General features: G+C 35.8%; 1 protein-coding gene across 10 annotated transcripts in view; it reads left to right on the forward strand.

Moving 5' to 3' along the window:
- KANK1 (KN motif and ankyrin repeat domains 1) overlaps window positions 1-19,964 on the forward strand; it is a 125,950-nt gene that overhangs the window by 99,658 nt on the left and 6,328 nt on the right. For 8 of the 10 annotated variants that reach the window (XM_034410299.2, XM_087886175.1, XM_087886174.1 and 5 more), the window contains 6 exons: window positions 4,925-7,582; window positions 11,385-11,543; window positions 13,195-13,297; window positions 14,421-14,636; window positions 16,961-17,048; window positions 19,614-19,833. In XM_034410299.2, the coding sequence (XP_034266190.2) occupies window positions 4,925-7,582; window positions 11,385-11,543; window positions 13,195-13,297; window positions 14,421-14,636; window positions 16,961-17,048; window positions 19,614-19,833 (3,444 nt within the window). Of the gene's footprint in view, window positions 1-507; window positions 899-1,059; window positions 4,152-4,924; window positions 7,583-11,384; window positions 11,544-13,194; window positions 13,298-14,420; window positions 14,637-16,960; window positions 17,049-19,613; window positions 19,834-19,964 lie in introns of those variants that run through there. The other 2 variants (XM_034410300.3, XM_087886179.1) reach the window with 2 other exon arrangements.

A 19,964-nucleotide genomic window follows, 5' to 3' on the forward strand; every position in this document is an offset into this window, starting at 1 on the left:
AATAATAATAATAATAATAATATCAAGTCCTTTCTTTGTCCAGAGATGAATTACAAATCTATTCACCAGCTGCACTCTTAGGTCACCATTTCTTTCCCTGAAGTCAAAAATGTAATGTAACAGTTTTTAGAAGATAAAAATGCATGTAGTTAGGGTTTATTGTTGATGAGCTTATTAAGGCCCGTCTTTTATTTCAGTCATATCTTTTTGTCTTATAAAATGTGTTCGCCATGCTTAGCCACATCCCTTTAGCCACATCCTTAAGGAAGTCTTTTTGTCAAGTATTTATTTTTAGCTTTTAAATTATAAGCCAGGCTGGGCAAATACGAGCAAAATACAGACTGCCTGTGGTATAGAAAACCAAAAATATTCAAATGCTGTACATAACATGATCACAAGAGAGATAGTTTTTCTGAACAGTGTGTTTCAGTACCGCCTTTTTTGCCCTTGTTGGGAGGTTGGGCCAAGTGGGTAAGGAATGAGGCCAGTTTGGGGGTGTGGGGGGATTCATTCTTATTCAGGTCTGGGGCACCTTCTTTCATTCTTACCCAATTTTGCTTGTTTCATATAATCAGAAAAGTTACTTTTTGTGACTTATGCAGTGTGCATTCTGCCATATTACATTTTCTCCAGAAGTCTGTACCTTCTGAATTATAATCATCAAATATTTGCATGTTGAAAGTTGTGAAGAAGAAAAAATGGATTGGAACTCCATTAGCTGAGCCTGGGCAGGAGGAGAGAATTTTGTCAGGAAATTCCAAATGAGTATAAATAAATTCTCCGCAGCAAGTCCTGGGCAATTTGCCTGCTTATGTGTCAGGAGTACATATTCTGTTTAAGGCTCCAGACCCAAGTTCCTGCAAAGAAAACATTGCAGTATTCCCTTCTTCCCAGAATGGTGAGTAAAGCAAACAGATATGAGGGGGATGTGATGCTAGATTTAAGATAATTTTTTGTTTATAGCTTGTTTTCATGTTTAAAATACAAAAAGAGAACGAGAAGTTCATACCTATATTGACTAGCTAGGCTTCTCTCTGTGATTTCTTAACATAAAGATAGCACTGTTTTTCCATACAAATAAAACTCTGTTAGTCCAAAGAAAAATGCCCATTTATAACTAACTTCAGCTTTAGCCAAACTCATCGTTGGTTTTAACCAGTTTCTTTCTTGATTCACACAGTATTTGTATGGATGTATATCTGTTACATTAGTGCATTTCATTCTAGTAGGGTTTTTTTAAAAAATATATACAGAAGTGTGAGTGGCATTTGTACTTAGATATAACAAGGTTTGTCACTAAAGAATTTGTTTTTTTGTATGCTGGAATGCAGTCATAGGGATAGAAATATTTCCATTCCAAAGTATTGAAGCTTACACCTTTTAAATATGTTTCCCCCCCTGTAAATATCAAGTTTAACTGATTTATTTAAGCATAGAAGAATTAATTGAATTAATTTTCTTCATATTTTTCCTATTTGAGGTAAGCTTTTTTGGTATTTGGCCTTTGTCTGGAAAATAGGTACTTCTCTTTATAAATTGCTGGTAATTTGATTGATGTAATGAAATGTGCACTCTTTCTGATACATATACATATGCTTTTTACCTTGTATCATTTCTTCCACTTTTAGATATATCTTCTCAGTGCAAAATTGAAGGCTAGGATTCCAGCCACAATATCTTTAGAGGTTATTTAAGTATATCAGGGAGAAATTCTTGTAATTTCATGAAAGAGCATTCAACTGCCATGGCTCTATTAGTTATTTGTTTCCTTGAGGAAATGCTTGAATTAACTTTTTAAGCACTGCTTGAATGCTTGAATTAACTTTTAACTACTTGAATGCTTGAATTAACTTTTTAAGCATGTGTGTTATGCAGGTCTCTACCAATAATATGTTGGAATGTTCTGTGTTGTTGTTTGGACAGTACATTTTCACTCATTAATCACTCTGTATAGTTAATATAAATGTGTATTAAAATAGATTTGGGGCGGTGTTGGATAAGCCTGAATACTAGAAAAACTATAAAATGGTACTGGGTTGGCAGATCTCATATTTCTACTAACACAGAATTTTGAAAACATTGTAGGTTGCCTTCGTGGTAATTCCCACTGAGATTAATGTTTATGCTTATACAATTGTTATCTCAGCCAATTTCTCAGATGTTTTGACCACTCTTCTTTTTGCTTCTTCATAAAAATTTTTAGAACAAAAAAAGCTTTAAAACATAGCTTTTCTAAAGTAGCCTCCACCCTACTTTTAGTAGCAACATAAAAATCTGTATTGGTTTAACGTGTGATCTTTTCTGTTTAATTCTTCAGCATGGAAAAAGGATAGAAGGAAATGAACAGAATATACAACTCAAATATATTATAAAACTTAGAAAATCCTGGTCCTTTTTAAGCTCAGAATTAAATCTTGATCTCCCATTTAATTCTATCATGTCATGCAGCAAAAGTCTATAGAAGTTGTTTGTGGCTTGTGACACAGATAAGCAATTTGAGTTTCATCAGTAAACCTTTTTTATTTGAGAAAGGGAGAAATGAGTAAGCAGGAAGTATTTATAAAAAAAGTCTTCATGCAAGTAAAACAAAACTCTCTAAAAGCAAATTATTTTGCCTAGCCATTAAATTTCTAATGAATTAAGAGAAGATTCATTAGAGTAATGTTAACATAAACAAATGAAATGAAATTTTAGCGCTTGAATTTTTTGATTCAGTAAAAATGACTCTGTGCAATTTCGTAAGAAAAACAATATAGTTCATCCTGATATTAATTCATTAAACTATGACACAGAGCAAAATATGAGACATTTAAGATAAACAAAACATGATATGTAATCCAAAATATATTATTACTGTAACAAGTTTGACAATATGATTGTCATAACAGGAAATGCATATTCCTAGAGTTTTTCAAAAATTTGAATATTTTAATTCAATTGTGTCGAGTTTGATGAATCGTTTTCTTGCTTTTTATGAATTTTTAACAGAAGTGAATTCATATTTTACTGCTATGGGATACATTTCTATTGCTTGAGAATTTAAGCTGAATGATGAAATTAAGGTAAAGATTCCCTCATGGCAAATTTTCCTGGTGATTAAGGTGCCTTCTCAAAAAATATAAATTGTGATTTTGTATGTTAAAAAAGAGGTAAAGTATTATAAAATACATGGGTTATAATACTAACAACATTGACTTAGTTTAATTTTGCATGTAGAGGTTTTCCCACATAACAAGCTGGAGAAATGTCACTTGAAACATCTACATAAGTATATGGGAGTTTTCTTTCAGGAACAACTTCATTGTTTTTAAATTTGGTTCTCTAAGAATAGCAAATGGTGTTTTGAATCACTTATTAAAGGCTTGGATAGAGAAGGGGTCTAAGGTAATATTTATTAAATGAAAATGTGATTTGGTGAGGCACAGAGTGTGCTTGTCTTTTTGATCCTTCTCTCTGAGCCTTCCCTAGGCTGGGTGATAAAATCCCCAGAAGAAGGTAAATGGCCAGGCCAAGTATAAGCTTTATTATTTGCATTTTTTCATTAATCAATTGGCTAGTAGTCCATTGCTCAGACATCTATTTTTATAGGAAACTTACAACATAATGAATGATATAAGGTCTCCTGCTTGAGCAGGGAGTTGGACTAGAAGACCTCCAAGGTCCCTTCCTATGTTGTTATTCTGCACTCTATGTTCTAAATGCTTGTATGGTTGCCTTAAAATTTTCAGGCAGTAACTCTTTTCAGGACAAATCAAAACAGGTCATCCTTAACATTATCATTTTTAATAAAAAATAATGAAAGCTATAGGACTGTGATTTTTTTAAAGTGGCTGAGCCATTAAAAAAACTAACTATGTACCAAAAAGGAATGGAAAAAGGAAATATGGGGGAGAGGAGGGCCTTCCCTAGTGCAGAAAATAATATAAAATCATTGGTGAATGCTTAGCCTATGAAAGTTCGTGATCTGTTTATTTATACTCATGCTGGAAACATTTTTCCCTTTATGGGATGAAGAATGAGCAAGTTGAGAGATAGGGATTTTGCAGGCAAAGAGTTTCTGTGACGTATGGAACTATGATTGCAGGAAATATTCCAAAGCCTGGTAGACTTTGGACAGAAGTATGTGCAGACTCAAAAAAAGAAATGGAAAGGTAGTATTAATTAAATGAAAATTCTGCCGTCGGTGCTTACAGGCTTTTACTGTGTGTCTAGGCTGGGGAATGGGGCGGAGGGGGTGAGGAGCAGCTCGTACTGCACACATAGGCTCTTTCTGAAGGCGCACTGTAGCTGGATTGTAGTTTAATTTAAAATGCTTTGCTGAAACATGTGTCTCCTGTGACGGCAGGAAGTTATCCTGTCCTGACATTTGAGCTGGCAGTTTCTGTTTCAGCGGAGATATTTTCGACTGTCTTGTAAATGATGTGCATGCTATAAGAATATGAACGAGGTAACATGAACAATCCTACACGAAACTGTTCCTAAACAGAGAGTCAGTGTATGTATTGTTTTGCTTTTATATTTGAGTTCATTGAGTTAAATTTCTCTGCTGGCTGTTTACCATTTATAAATTCAGGAATGGTGTGTGTGTGTGTGTGTGTGTTAACACAGTTTGCCACAGAACACAGGTCCATCTCACCTTTCATTATAGAACAATGCAGAACTATCAGATACTAATTATAAGCAGTGATATTTTTAAATGGCTATATGCAAACCCATCTCAAATGCATGCATTTATTTTTTATCTTATAATTAGATGATCCAATCTTAACATGAAATGTGAGTCTATGCTAAAAACTGATTCAAGACATGTAGTGCATTCTCCAGGGGAGTATGATATACTGATTCTGGTATTTGAACAGCATCTCTATATTTTTAACTTCCAGTAAGTTTTTAAATTTTGCATTGTTTCTTTTTCTTTCTTTAGAAAACGAAGAAAATGCCATAAATGGGGAAGATGACAAAATTCAGAAGGATCCCTATTTTGTGGAGACGCCTTATGGCTATCAGCTTGATTTGGATTTTCTCAAGTATGTGGAAGATATACAGAAGGGAAATACTATTAAGAAACTGAACATTCAGAAGAAGCGGAAAGCGACACCACCTTTTGCTCCTGTCAAAATCGCTTCCAATCAGTACAGTGGATGGACATCAAATGAATCTCTTTCTTCATCCAACAGTGATGAAAACAAACATTCATCTTTACTTTTTACAGCCCAAAGCCAATTAGCAGGGACAACTTCTGCAAGGCCATCCTTGGCATTTGAAGCTTCTCCAAGCTTCCTAACTATCCCTGAAAGCAAACCATTACTTCCTCCTTCACCACAGCTGCCTAGACACAACCTTCGAGTTACAAAAACTCTCATGGAAACACGTAGGAGATTGGAGCAGGAGAAAATGGCAATGCAGCCTATCCCTGGAGAAAGTCGGAGGCCTAGGCTTTCCAGTTTTGGAGCCATGGGATCCACTGGCTCTCTTCCTTCTTTTGTAGGATCCAGTAGCCAGAATCAGGTGTGCCAGCAATTTCAGAATGGCTATCAAGGCAATGGAGATTGTAACCTTTATCTGGCCTCCTCTTTGGGCAGTTCTATTCGGCATAGCCCCTTGAGTTCAGGAGTATCAACACCTGTGACTAACGTGAGCCCAGTGCACCTGCAACACATCAGGGAACAAATGGCTATTGCCCTCAAACATCTCAAGGAACTGGAGGAGCAAGTCAAAACCATCCCTGTGCTCCAGGTTAAGATCTCAGTACTTCAGGAGGAGAAAAGACAGCTGGTGGCAAAGCTCAAAAGCCAAAGAATGGTCAATCAGAATGACACGGGCACTTTCAGAAAGAGATCTTACAGTGCAGGAAATGCAGAGCAGTGGAAGCACCTGTCTTCGGTCAGAGGAGGGGGGGAGCTTTACATAGACTGTGAAGAAGATACGGGGAATGTGGGGCATAGCACAGAGCAGGTAGAAGAATTTAGGCAGTTGACTGCTGAAGTGCAAGCACTGGAGAAGAAAATCCAGGACAGCAGTTACGATATTTCCTCTGTGCGAGGCAATCGAGCAAATGTAGCAAAAGAGAATAGGTCAATTGCTATCGGTGCAGATGAAAGCATGAACGATATTGTGGTATATAACAGAGCTTTGAGGGCATACAGGGATGTAGCCGTGGGAACAGATGTGAAGACTAAAGATTTTATTGCTGGGGTGTCAGAAGAAATGCTTGGTCTGTCTACTGAGGCTGAGAGAGAGATAGAACTTCAGCATCAGATGATTGAATCCCTTAAAGAGAAAATCTACCGGCTGGAGGTTCAGTTGAGGGAAGCCACTTATGACAGAGAGATGATCAAATTAAAGCATGAGCTTCAGGCAGCTGGATCTAGGAAAAAATCAGACAAGGCATTAATGGCACAGCCCCTTGTCTTCAGCAAAGCAGTAGGCACAGAAATGCAAACGAGAGACCAAATGGTGGGAAACCACGTGGATATTGTTGATTCTTGTGTAGGGAACAGTCCCCAGATGAGTAGCATTGGTGTATTGTGTAGGCCTATGTTGCAGAGTTCAGCTGTGGGGCCAGATGTTCCCATGAATTGGTGGATTGTGAAAGAGAGGAATGAAATGTGTGATCGTTGTATTGGGAGTTATGTTGAGACCCACAATAAATGTGTGGGCACAGAAATGAGCTTCTGTGAAGCTGGGGTCAATACAGAGGAATTAGTGGACAGCCTAAGCCTGCATAAGACAGAACTACAAATCAAGGAAGTGTGGTCACTTGGTTATAGAGACTCTTTGGATCTGACATTGTGTCCAGCTAAAGAGACCACAACTTGCAGCACAAACACAGAGACTGCTTGCAGAGCCAACTCTGGAATCATGGCAGTGCCTTGTACAATTAACCAGGGAACCAATACAATATTAGAACAGGCTGATGGATTCACCAACACAGAAATGACAACTTTGACAGATTCCAGCACCAATACTTTGTTGAGCACTTCTGATAAGCAGACAAACACTGTGGCTGTGGAGTTGAAGACGGTGGCTGTTGGAGATGGTAGGGTCAAGGATGTAAATGCTGCTGCTAAAACTCGTTCTATTGGTATAGGAACTTTGCTTTCTACCACTGCTAGCTTTGATAAATCTTCTCTAACAAAGACCAAAGACTGCGGAGTAGGTCAGATCAGTATTCATGAGAACTATCTAGTTGGATTAAAAATGAGAAACATTGCCTGTGGTCCACCACCAGTTTCTCTTGCGCCACCCAGCACGAGAAGCATTGGTGTTGGAGATGATTCTGTGGATGATTCAGGGAACCCCGACACTGATAGTCCATTTCCTCTGCCCGAAATAAGGACCGGCCTGGACCATTACATTGAACGGGTTCAAAAGCTTGTTCAAGAACAGCAGATGCTCCTTGCTGAAAATTATGTTGAACTAGCAGATGCTTTTGGAGAACCTCACTCACAAATAGGCTCTCTCAATTCTCAGCTCATCAGCACTCTATCATCTATCAACACCGTCATGAAATATGCAAGCACAGAGGAACTGCGCAGCTTAGAGGTACCAAAACAATGCATGGACAAACCTACTGCTACAGGTAGGCAGAGTGTATTGAGTCTAAGCTGTTGTAGAGCAGTCTTGCCTTAAACTGCAGCTTCTGCATGGGGCTTTGCAGCTCCTTAGCGTATAGTGTCTGAGAATTAGGAAAGTCATTGTTTGATTCTTCAGAAGATCACTAAATATCTTTATTTCTCTCTCAAGAGAACAAGAAGGAGTTTAATAGCCCTTTTCCAGCTAACCAATTTTATTTACAGGCATAAAATGTTATGAGCTACAGATACCCATTACTAACTTTATGCCTTCTAATAAAATCGGTTAGCCGGAGAAGGAATTTACAGGCTCCTCATGATTTTTGGCTATCATAGATTATCACAGCTCTCATATATCCTAATAACAGAGATGACATAAACCAGTTGCCAGTGGCATCAATGCATGATATTTAAGTTAGCAAAAAAAAAAAAAAAGAATTTCACTTTTATTTAGAAAATATTTCAAGAAGATCTAGAAGATGATGTAGCATGCTATAACTCAAAATTATGAGACTTATTTTATAGAATGAATAATGATTACACTGTGCACTTCTGTGAATTAGCAAGATTTGTTTCCTTTTCCTTTTTTTTTTTTTTTTTTGCTTTCCAAATTCCCATAATGGCATGAATTTATTTGAAACACTGCTGTTTATAAAAAATTATCCGTTTTCAAAGTGTTGCTAAGGATACAAACTGTTAATGCCAAATGTTAGTATTTGTGTAAGAGATAAGAGATGCAGGCTTTGTCATGGTCTGTAATTTTTTTGTATCTAATTAATAATATAGGTCTGCACAAAATATTGTACATTAGAAGTGGTCTAGATTTTTGTATGATTCATTTGAGCAGAGACAACTAATAATTGCCTCGTCCTCCTTTATAAGAACCCCTTTATAAGAATCTTTGTACCACTGCCTGTTTTTTCTTAGAGCCAACCTTCGGTACATGAGCCACAGTATGCAAGAGAAAGGGAAAGGAGAGGTTTCCCCCACCTAAAATAATTGCTTTCAGATGGGGAGAACATCTGTAGTCTCAGAATAGAGGCAGGTGCTATCGGTATCTAAAGCAAGGGTTCCAACCTTTGCAAGACTTGTGAACTTGTGGAATTCTGGGAGTTGAAGTCCAGAAGTTTTAAAAGTTGCTAAGATTGGACACCCCTGATTTAAAGAGAAAAGTCATTTATCTTGCTGAGAATCAGGATTCTAGAAAGATCGGGTTGGTGTGAGCCTTCTCCATTCTAGACTTCACCTGCATTTTTCTAAAGTCCTTGCTCTTGGTCCTCCCCAAAAATGGCAGTGGTTTTTCCTTCTCTTTCTCACTGCAGACAATCATATTCCACAAGCTTTATTTTCTTCCATCTCCAATTACTTTTTTATTTCATCTTACAGTTAGTCCTCAACTTATGACCACAATTGAGCCCAAAGGTTCTGTTACTAGGCAAGACAGTTGTTAAGTGAATTTCCACCCCATTTTACGACCTTTCCTGCCACAGTTGTTAAGTGAATCACTGCAGTTAAGTTAGTAACATGGTTGTTAACTGAATCTGGCTTTCCCATTGATTTTGCTTGTGAGAAGGTTGCCAAAAGTGATCACATGACACAAGACACTGCAACCGTCATAAATATGAGCCAGTTACCAAGGGTCTAAATTTTGTTGATGTGACCACAGGGATCCTGCAATAGTTGTAAGTGTGAAAATGGTCATAAGTCATTTTTTTCAGTGCCGTTATAACTTCAAGCAGTCACTAAATGTATGGTTGTAAGTCAAGGACTACCTATATTTCTATTTAATATTGTTCTCCCTTTTCACATTCTTCTCTCAGTATTCTAGCTCTTTTCCCTTATTCTGTCTTCATCCAACAATCTAGTCGTTTGCGGTTTTTGCTGAAAGAAGAGAGGATAATGTATGTGAATGTTTGTGCTTTTGTATGAAAGAGAGGCCTTGTGTGCCTGAGAGTGGTTTGTGTCTACATGTCTTCATGGAAAATCAGTCTTTATGAAAAGAACACTTTCTTTTACAAGCAATTCATTTTAATCACTGTTACTTAATTCAGTTTGTATGTTTATGTGCCCTTTGCCCTAATTGGAGAACGATGTATAATAAATTGTTTATGCTGCACAAAGATTATGATAAATAACTTGTACGTAATTTTATACATGAGGTTGCCCAAAAATGCTAATACACAAGGAAAAATTTTCCAAGAAGACCCACTTTAAAAGTAATAAATAGGTGTTACCGGTAGCATGCTGTGATTGTTGTCAACCCAGGTATGGTTATTGAGACTTTATCTCCATAGAGCTGAAACATGGATCAGATGCTATTGGGCCATTTCTCTTAATTTCTCATGCTTTCCAAAAATACAAAGGCAAATTTTTGTCTTATATATAATGCTATCACTTTTAGTACAGGAGTACTATATAAACAATGGGTTAATTTAAGCCAAAATAACACTTTACTGATTTGTTCAGTACTTGACTTCTGTTGTTTTTGTTTCTCCTGTTCCTTACTTAATTTGATGATGAAAGCCAGTAGTTTATTAAAGATTTTATTTTATAAAGCAGTTTTTAAGAACAGGGTTTAAGGGGCTGCATAGGTTTTTTTATTTTAAAATCTGAACAAGGAAAAAAATGGCTTGCTTTGCTGTGGTCAAATGTACCCAAAACAATTCCTTGAATACTGAAAACATTGTCTCTAGCTGTATTTTTCTTCTTTTTTTTGCACAGACCTCATACTTAAATTAAAGGCTATAGAACAGTAGTTTCATGTGTCAAACAAGCATCCAAGATCTTTTGCAATCTGGGACTGTTTTGCAGTTGCATTCCTATAATCCTGAAAATGTTTTCCTTTTTCCTGGTAAGGAAGTAGTTGCAGTGGAAACTTCTTGTTATCCATCTGCAATTGTTTAGGACATTGAACTAAATGAAAAAGCAAAACAAAATTGATGAATGGTTCTGCCACTTATTGATGAAAAGAAAGTATGCGAGATAAATTCAACTTCTCCAGCTGTTTTTAGTATCTTCCAGGAAGTGTTCTACAACTAGGACTTGGCATTTTGCTCCATTTCACTATATTATTTGCTGTAATCCTTTAATTTACTTTCCAGTGTAGCCTTTTATGGTGTGCCACACATATATCTACAACAACAAACTAGAAATAATTATAATCAATATGATAAAGGAATATTACATCTCGTTAATGTTGAATGTTATGATAGAAGATTGACTGAATTATTTTTTAAATCATATTATTTATTTCCACCCACTCTGGTTCTCTTACTGTAGCTTCTTGATGATAAACATTCAAGTAAACAAGCTGTACTGTGGGTTGTATTGAAAAGATGTAAACAGCTGCCCCTTGTAATAAATTTTCACATTTTTAATGAATTTGTGTTTTAAAAAAACATGTAGTTTTAAAAACAAATTAATAAAGTTTCAAATGTTACCATCTGAAATTATTTTAAATTAATATATCTCCTTTATAGTGGCTGAAAAAATGTGATGCATTTATATTGTTATTTGTAGATTTGTAGATGAAAAATGTATTCATTTGTCCCTCATTAGAAACAAAAACTCAATGAATACTGTACACCAGGGATGTCTAACCTTGGCAACTTTAAGACCTGTGGACTTTAACTCCCAGAATTCCTCAGCCAGCCATGTCTCAAATATTGGACTGTTTGAATTTGTGTATAGAAGAAATGCTAAGCAAAAGCATTTTTATTTGGCAAAATACAGTTTAATAATGACTTTTTTTTGGCCAATATAAGATATTTGGGTCCACAAGGTGACACAGTAATTCCCATCTAATTCCAGGCTCTTCAAAATTGAAGCTGGGGCAGGAAACCGGGACCATAAATGAGGAGAAGACTGCAATAATTGGAATGAGACAGGACCAAAAGATTTTGACTTCCCAGGATAGCACATTATCTTCAATTAATCTTACAGATGACCAACTTGCCTCTGGGCTTTATGGTAATTCTGTTATACTATTGTTTGCTCTGTTATGTTATTTTTTTAAATAGGTTGGTCATTTTCTAATTTTCTAATAGTATAGTTCTCAAGTGAAATGGTACAAAAGTTAGATAACTCGTGAGGAAAAATTGCAATTGGCCTGTGGACAACTATGCTTATACTTGTGTGGTTTTAATATATTTGGTCTCTGTTCCCAAAGTAAAATGTGCTGACTATAATTTGTCATAATATTGAAAAAAGGGTGTGTGTGTCTGTGTGTGTGTACACACACACACACACAACATACATACATACATACATACATACATACATACATACATGGGATACAATCTTGTCTAATGCATCCCAATAATTTATGATGTGGGCTGGGAAATTAGTATGCATTTTGTTAATGAAAGCATATTTTATGTATATGTATAGCTTCCTGCACCTTTGTTTTTGATGTATTGTATCTGCCTGCTTATCCTGTGTATGGTCTGTGCACATATTTCAGTTGGCATTTAATTGCCTTTTTATGATATGGTTCAGGAATTCTTTTTTGTAAAAGACATATTGGTCAGAAAGTTGGATATGTAATTTATACTCAGGAATTATTCTAATAATCTTGGAAACACGTTCAATCTCTACGCTCAATTTTTAAAAATTCCATAGGTGGCTATGCACCTATGAAAAAATTGTTTAGTTTATTGCTAATGATCAGAGAGTCAGTTTGTTGTAGCAGAGTAGAAACCGGGAGAGTGAGTTCTAGTCCTGAAGCACAAAATCACTGGGTAACTTTAGCCAGTCACTCACTCTCAGCCTAGGGAGGAGCAGTGGCAATCCCTTCTGACATTGAGCATACTGCAAATCCCATTATCCACAGACTGTCAATTGGCAGGAACTAGAAAACAATTTTTTTCTGCAGTAGCTCCTGCCTTATGGAATATTCTGCCCTGAGCGATTAGAATGGCCCCAGCCCTGTTGGCTTTTTGCAAAGCTTTACAAACTTGCTGTGTACCTGGGACTGGGACTGGGAATGTGTCAAGGGCCTAGTTACTTGGCTTTACTATTAGTTGATTAATCAGCCCAGCTGCTATTTCTACTTATTTGTTTTGTGGATAATTTTATTGTTTTAATGTTTTTAAATAGTTTAAACTGTTTTATAATTTTAGAATTGTAAGCCGCCCAGAGTCACTTGGTGCTGTTGGGCGGCCATAGAAATGGAATGAATGACTAAATAAATAAATCCTGCCAAGAAAACTGCAGGAACAAGCCAAGGCAGTCACCATGAGTTAATACCAACTTGAACGCTCTTCTCCCACAAAGAAAACCCTGCTAAAATTTAAAGGCCATTGTAAAGATATTAAATGAACATGTGAGTGGGGAGGAGGCTTGCACCATCCAAACTTTCAAAAGCTTGGCCATGATATTATCATATGTGGATTTCTATCCCTTGCATGAATAATGTATATAACAATGCTATAAGGTGGAAATACAACTGAGATAGGTTTGACCATATGGCCCAGTTGCGGTGTGTGGAAAGTCTGAATTCTCTGTACATAAGTTTCTTGCACATTTTAAATTTGTCATTGGCTAGAATAGCTTAACTTCAGCATATTGACAGTGTTGATCCAAATTTTTGTTAACATAATTTCTGTACTCTTGTCGATAGTGTGCGCAAATGATGGTATGTTGAAGTCCATCATGAAGAAAAAAGATGGGAAAAAAGATGAGAATACAAAGAAGAACTTGCAGTTTGTGGGTATTAATGGAGGGTAAGATCTCACAGTTCTGAAATTAGATTTTGTTCTCTTTTCCAAGTCTATAGAAGTAAAAATATAGTCATAAATTGATATTTGATCATAAAACTATAATATAAATTATTTGCTCCAAGGCATATAATTTCAGTGAAATTCTCAATATGTCTTGTGGGGAGAAAATACACTGAAAAGCTACTGTTATACAAAAACAGTATCTTTTTAGTCTATTTTCTCCCCTCAAGACATGTTGAGATGATCCTTGATATCTTTATATGAACATAGTAATTACACAGTTTTAGTTTTCCTGATCTTGAGTAACAATATTTTGGGAGTAAAATGTTTTAATCATAGGTTTTTTTTTCAGTCGAGGTTTTGGAGAATTTCTTAAAATGAGATTATACTTCTCTTTATCCACCATTTCAAGATCTCCCACCAGATAACCTGTAATTTTAAAAATAGAATTGATTTTCTCAAACGAATATTTTCTTCCAATATATAGAAGCAACTGAGAGATAGAGATTATAATTTCTTTGACAGCTTTTTACACACCCAGGAAAAAAAAACCTTTGCCTGATTATTTAATTCTTAACATAAATCAGGTTTCTCATTACTCATTTGATGAATGATTGCACTTCCATAACTATTGTATTCTATCAGTCAGCTTATTAACATCATTTTGATGCTTTGCCTGTTGAGGAAGGAACTTTGCCATTAATATAATTTTTAAAAGCCTTTCTGTAAAGACCATGGAAGAGAAATATTTAGAAACTGTTATAAAAACAGAAAGGGGCAGAGGCAGTCCTCAAGTCCTGGGGAAGGAAATACCGGTAGTTTTAGGAAGAAACTTAGACTTAACTCCTCCCTAACGCACTGAAATAGAAAAGAGAGAGGAAGAAAAGACAGCCACACTTGCAAGATTCTATTAATATAGCCTATCGGTGGATGGGTAAAACATACTTCTAGTCTTTTTTTGGAGACTGTTTCTTGATCTGGACAACCTCAAAATGCTGACACTTCCCAAGGCTAGTATAATCTGTAAGGCACTAAATTGGAGAAAGCTGGGATGTGGCAAACTAGTTGCTTTAACTTTGAATATCTATGTAATGGTACATTAATAAAAAACCATTTTATTTCCTAGGTATGAAACCACATCAAGTGATGATTCTAGTTCGGAAGAGAGTTCCTCATCAGAATCCGATGACGAATGTGCCGGGAATGATTATGTTCAGATTGAAAATTCCAGCATAATTGAAAGGGAACATAGATTAAACAGGACAGATGTTAAACCTGTTCAAGAAGAAGAAATAATGCATGTTCAAGAGCCTGAACCTGAGAATGTAGAAATCCGTGAGAGGTATGGTATATTTTCTGCATAATGCAGAAATTAGTACGTGTTTTGATTATCTAAAATTTCTCATAATACAGGTAATCCTCGATTTATGACCACAGTTGAGCCTAAAATTTCTGTAGTTAAGTAAGACATTTGTTAAGTGAGTTTTGGCCCATTGTTCAATCTTTCTTGCCACAGTTGTTAGGTGAATTGTTGCATTTCATAAGTTGGTACACAGTTGTCAAGTGAATCTGGCTTCCCCATTGATTTTGCTTATCAAAAGGTTTGAAAAGGTGATCACATGACCTTGGGACACAGCAACAGTCATAAGTATGAATCAGTTGCCAAGCGTCTGAATTTTGATCACGTGATCATGGGGATGCTACAAAGGTCATAAGTGTGAAAAATGGTCATAAGTCACTTTTTTCAGTGCTGTTGTAACTGAACGGTCACTAAATGAACCATTGTAATTCAAGGACTACCTGTAGTTCTCAATAGGCTTGTATTTTTAACCTTTTTTTGGCTATGCAATTTAAGGCCTGCATTCACAAAACAAAAGTTTAAGCTTCCAAATTGCTTCATGTTTAATAGAAAAATAGATACCAAAATTTCTTTTAAAATACAAAATTCAAAAAGTTGAGAACTGCCAGTAATCGTTTAACTTCACTCATAATGCACATAGAAGCCACTGCATTAACAGGAATATGGAATATTTGAGAGCAGTGAAAGCTCAAAAAAAAATTGAGATTGTTATTCTTGACTACTTCTCTTAAATAGAAATAATTTGTATTGTTGTAGAGTCAATATTTATCAGGCCAATGTTGAGGTTTAGTATATGCATTTACTAATGTATATGTAATCAGCATAACTTGGGCTTGCCCAGACATCCTACCAAAAAGCTAAGCTTTTTTTTTTTGTTTTTTTTTTTTAAATTTGATTTATATGCCGCCCTTTTCCGGAGACTCAGAGCGGCTTACAGTGCGTTAAGCAATAGCCTTCATACTTTTGTATATTTTTATACAAAGTCAACTTATTGCCCCCACAATCTGGGTCCTCAATTTACCTACCTTAGAAAGGATGGAAGGCTGAGTCAACCTTGAGCCTGGCAAGATTCGAACTTATTTTAATTGCAGACAGCTGGTGTTAAATTACAGTGCTTAGTCTGCAGAGCTATACAGGCTAAGATTTTATTTTAGTTTATTGATCCCTTAACCAGTCTATTAATGCAGCCTGGTGGTGGTTCAGAACCTAAATTCCCACTTGTGGATTTGATGAAAAGGAGAAATAATTTAATATAAATTGGTGTCCATTCTCTTTAAATATATGAATGATTTTGCTCAGTGGCGTCATGATAGTATCCTTTGCAGTATCCTTTCCCTGGAGTGGGGTGGGAATGGAGATTTTGCAGTATCCTTCCCCTGCCATGCCCACAAAGTCATACCACACCCACAAAGCCACGCCCACAGAACCGGTAGTAAAAAAAAATGGATTTCACCACTGCTATAAAGGTGTTCTATCCAGAGTTTATACAACCATAAGGGCTGGAAAAAATATCTAATTCATCCAGTATTGTTGAAAATATGATCTTCAAAAGATGAACATCTCCTGCCAGTTAGCTTATGCTAAACTAATGTAATTACAGTTTGAATGTTCTGAGGTAAGCCTTGCCAGAAGTTTACATTGTGATAAATAACTTTTGTAATATATATGTTAAGAAAGTACATTTTTCCTTATATCATAATATGCCTGAATCCATGTAACTTCACAAATCTTCTGCAAAATTTTGTATTGCTTAAAAAAAAAAAGGGCAATATAATGATGGTTAAAAATAAGAAAACTTTGTGTGACATTGCTTTATATTGTTTGAAAGTTTGGGGTAGATGCTTTAGTACCACTAGTTAATACCTAGAAAATGGACTGCCTCCTTACCTACTCCTCAATAAGATGCATGTCGTATTCTTGAAATAAAATCCGTAAAAATTCACTGTTTCTTTCAAGAGAAGTTCCCATACACCTCTATAGCCAAAGTAGATTACACATTTTAGGAATTGGTAAAGAATTTTGGTAGGCTACATTTTCTGTAAATCAGGGGTCCCACCCCTGCGCCACAGACCTCTACCGGTCCGTGGCCTGTTAGGAAGCGGGCTGTACAAGCAAGTGAAGGTTCGTCTGTGGATGTGCGTCATCTAGGTAGCATGCAAAACCATTCTTCCCCATCCCCGGGTCCGTGGAAAAATTGTCTTCCATGAAACCAGTCCCTCATGCCAAAAAGTTTGGGGACTGCTGCTCTAAATTTTAAAAAAATAAAATAAAATCTAAACATGTCTCTTGCCATCTTTTTTTTTCAGATATGAACTGAGTGAAAAGATGCTGTCAGCATGTCATTTTCTGAAAAACAGCATTGATGATCCAAAAGCCATGAGCAGCAAAGAAATAGTAAGTCTGAGTATTTTCTGTACTCTCATTAATCAAAAGGAAGAAGTTGCTGCTACTTATCAAAGATGTCAGTGAAAAAGCAACATAAAAATCCTCAGTTTTCATGTTACAAGTTTTATATTCCTAAATGGCTCATATAATTCATGAGTAGGGGAGAAGGCATGTGTTCCTGGAGGTGGCAAATGTGTTCTGCTTTATTCAAGCTTGTTTGTGCAAAAAAACTAACTGCTCCATCAATCCTGAACCATAATGGACTAATGTACGGCATATTTCAGTGCTAAAATAAGCAGACAGGCTGAAATAAAGGTATTTAATCCCTTCAATTAGCATAGTGTGGACATGTTTCTGCAGTGCTAATTTTAGCCTTCAATCCACTTGCCTTCCTCAAATTTGCTATGCTGGTAGGTGGTACAGCCAAAATATATACTAAAAATGCATTGCACAGACTTGGCTAAAATCTCATAACATTTAAAAGCAACAGTATAATCCACTTAGTCATGCTCTTGATCTGGATGCTGCTAACAAGTGTAGAAAAATACTTAGGGTAGGAAGTGAACGTTCCACTTGACTGTGAAAGTGTATCTGTTGTTTTGATGTGGAATGTGCTTCCTGTGTTATCAAAAATAGAAATACATAATCTTTACATCTTTCCATTTTTGAAAGTGTGTTTGTGGTATGCAAACAAATAGAGCTATTTATTGCATTCTGTGTCTTCAAAGAATTCGAAATTAGCCGTTTTCGTTCAACTGATTATATACCTTTAAATGAGAAATTGTTCTATATATAGAAATAGAGTTAAGTCCAATGTGCACAACCAAAATGATGTTTCAAGGCCATTCGTCGGGTCAAAACAAATATGTTTAATAGTTTTGAATTTGAGTATGAAGGAAATGGGAATCAAAGGCTTTCTCCCAAGTTATAAAATAAATTTCGTTCAACTTAATATTACTGGCAGTAGTCAGACCATGATATATCTAGATACCAATATCCAAAACAAATTATGGTAGTCCTCTCCTTACAGCCACGTTTAGTGACCTTTCAAAGTTACAACAGCACTGAAAAAAATGATTATGACAACTTATCACACGACTGTTGCAGCGGCCCTGTGGTCACTTGATCAAAATTAAGACGCTTGGCAACTGACTTATATTTATGATGGCTGCAGTGTCTCTGGGTCATGTATCTTTTGCAACTTTCTGACAAGCGAAGTCAATGGAGAAGCCAGATTCACTTAACAAGTGTGGCAAGAAAGGTCATAAAATGGGCTAAAACTCACTTAAAAACTGTCTTGTTTTGCAACACCAATTTTGGGCTCAATTGTGGTTATAATCAACAACTACCTGTACAAAGAACCCTGTGGGCACTCTAAGCATTTAAAGATGATTTCATAATTTCAATTTCATTTCATACAGATTCCATAGCATGGAAATAAGGCTAGGTAGGAAGAAGAAGAGATAATTTCATGGATAAACTGTTAGATCCTTCTTTTTCCATTTGATTTTTCCTTGTATATTCCATCCAATATAATCACTGCAGAAACAATCTTTGCCATGTTGTCTGGGAGTTATTAAACTGAAATTCCAATATAGTTGGAAGGAACCAAATTTAAGATGCCTAATCTAGCCAGTAAAAAAAATATTTCATGATTATGCACGTAATACAATATGATGCTTTATTGATTAGCCAGGAGTCCATATAAGAACCCAAAATACGAGATAATAAGATAATACATAACAGAGTAAAGAGCAAAGCTAATAGGAACTACCATTCATATTTCTGTTTCACCCCTATAATTTACCTCAATCAGGTAAATCAGATCCATGCATGCAATTCTTAGTTGTACAGAACTATTTTATGCGTATATAATGGCAGCTTTTATTATGATGTCATATAATTGGAAAAAATAGAATTTGGAAGATGTCAGGAAGGATTAAATTGAGCAACTTGATAAGAATAAGAGAAAATACAACAGAAAATATATTAGAATACATGATGATACTAGTGCACTAATTTAAGGTTTATATGTTGCAACCATAACTTTTTAAGAAAATGTATTTATATTTTACGTTCACTATATTTAGTCTTTTAGGGGTAGATCCTCCAGAAGAAAATCTTAATTATGTTGTCACCAACTGGGCATATAATCTAGCAATCAGTCAATACTGACTGTAACTTTATATATATTTATAGTATTTTTAAACAAACATCAGAAATTATAACAAGTAAAAACAATTAAATACAGAACTTCAGTATACAAAAATCTATGGAAGTTTAGAGTAGGAATCCCCATTTTTTTTTGCCCATTTTCTTACAAAATATTCTTACAAAACTATAGTTGTAGTCAGCAAACAAAAAAACACCAGTGGAATACAAACAAAGCATTGGGCGGCATCATTCATCATGGCTGTGTCTTGTTCTTGGGGAGAAAGTTGGGCACCTAGGTGAGAATAATTTGTTTTTAATGGGGGCGGGGGAATGCTGGTTTTCATGTACTTTATTTTCTCTGTGAGGATGAAATAACTTATAGAGCTTTGTTTTGAAGCTTTTTGTGTTTGATTTTTGCAGAGATTCTGTTTAAACACCATCCAGCATGAGTGGTTTCGTATATCAAGTCAAAAATCAGCTATTGCTGCCATGGTTGGGGACTACATTGCTACTTTTGAAGAGGCTTCTCCTGCAGTCCTTAGGCAAATCATCAACATGGCAGATGGAAATGGCAACACGGCTCTTCATTACAGTGTCTCCCACTCTAACTTTGAAATTGTAAAACTGCTTTTAGATGCAAGTAAGTTGGCTAGTCTGAATTTTGGGTGGTTCCTTGTATATGTTGTATCTAGAACCAGCAGAATATTATGCTCAGTTGGCCTCTAAATATAGGTGGTTTTAATAATAATTAATTTGTCATATATTCACATG

This window comes from Pantherophis guttatus, chromosome 2, assembly GCF_059756535.1.
Source record: "Pantherophis guttatus breed Tessera chromosome 2, ASM5975653v1, whole genome shotgun sequence".
In the NCBI taxonomy this organism is placed as follows: domain Eukaryota; kingdom Metazoa; phylum Chordata; class Lepidosauria; order Squamata; family Colubridae; genus Pantherophis; species Pantherophis guttatus.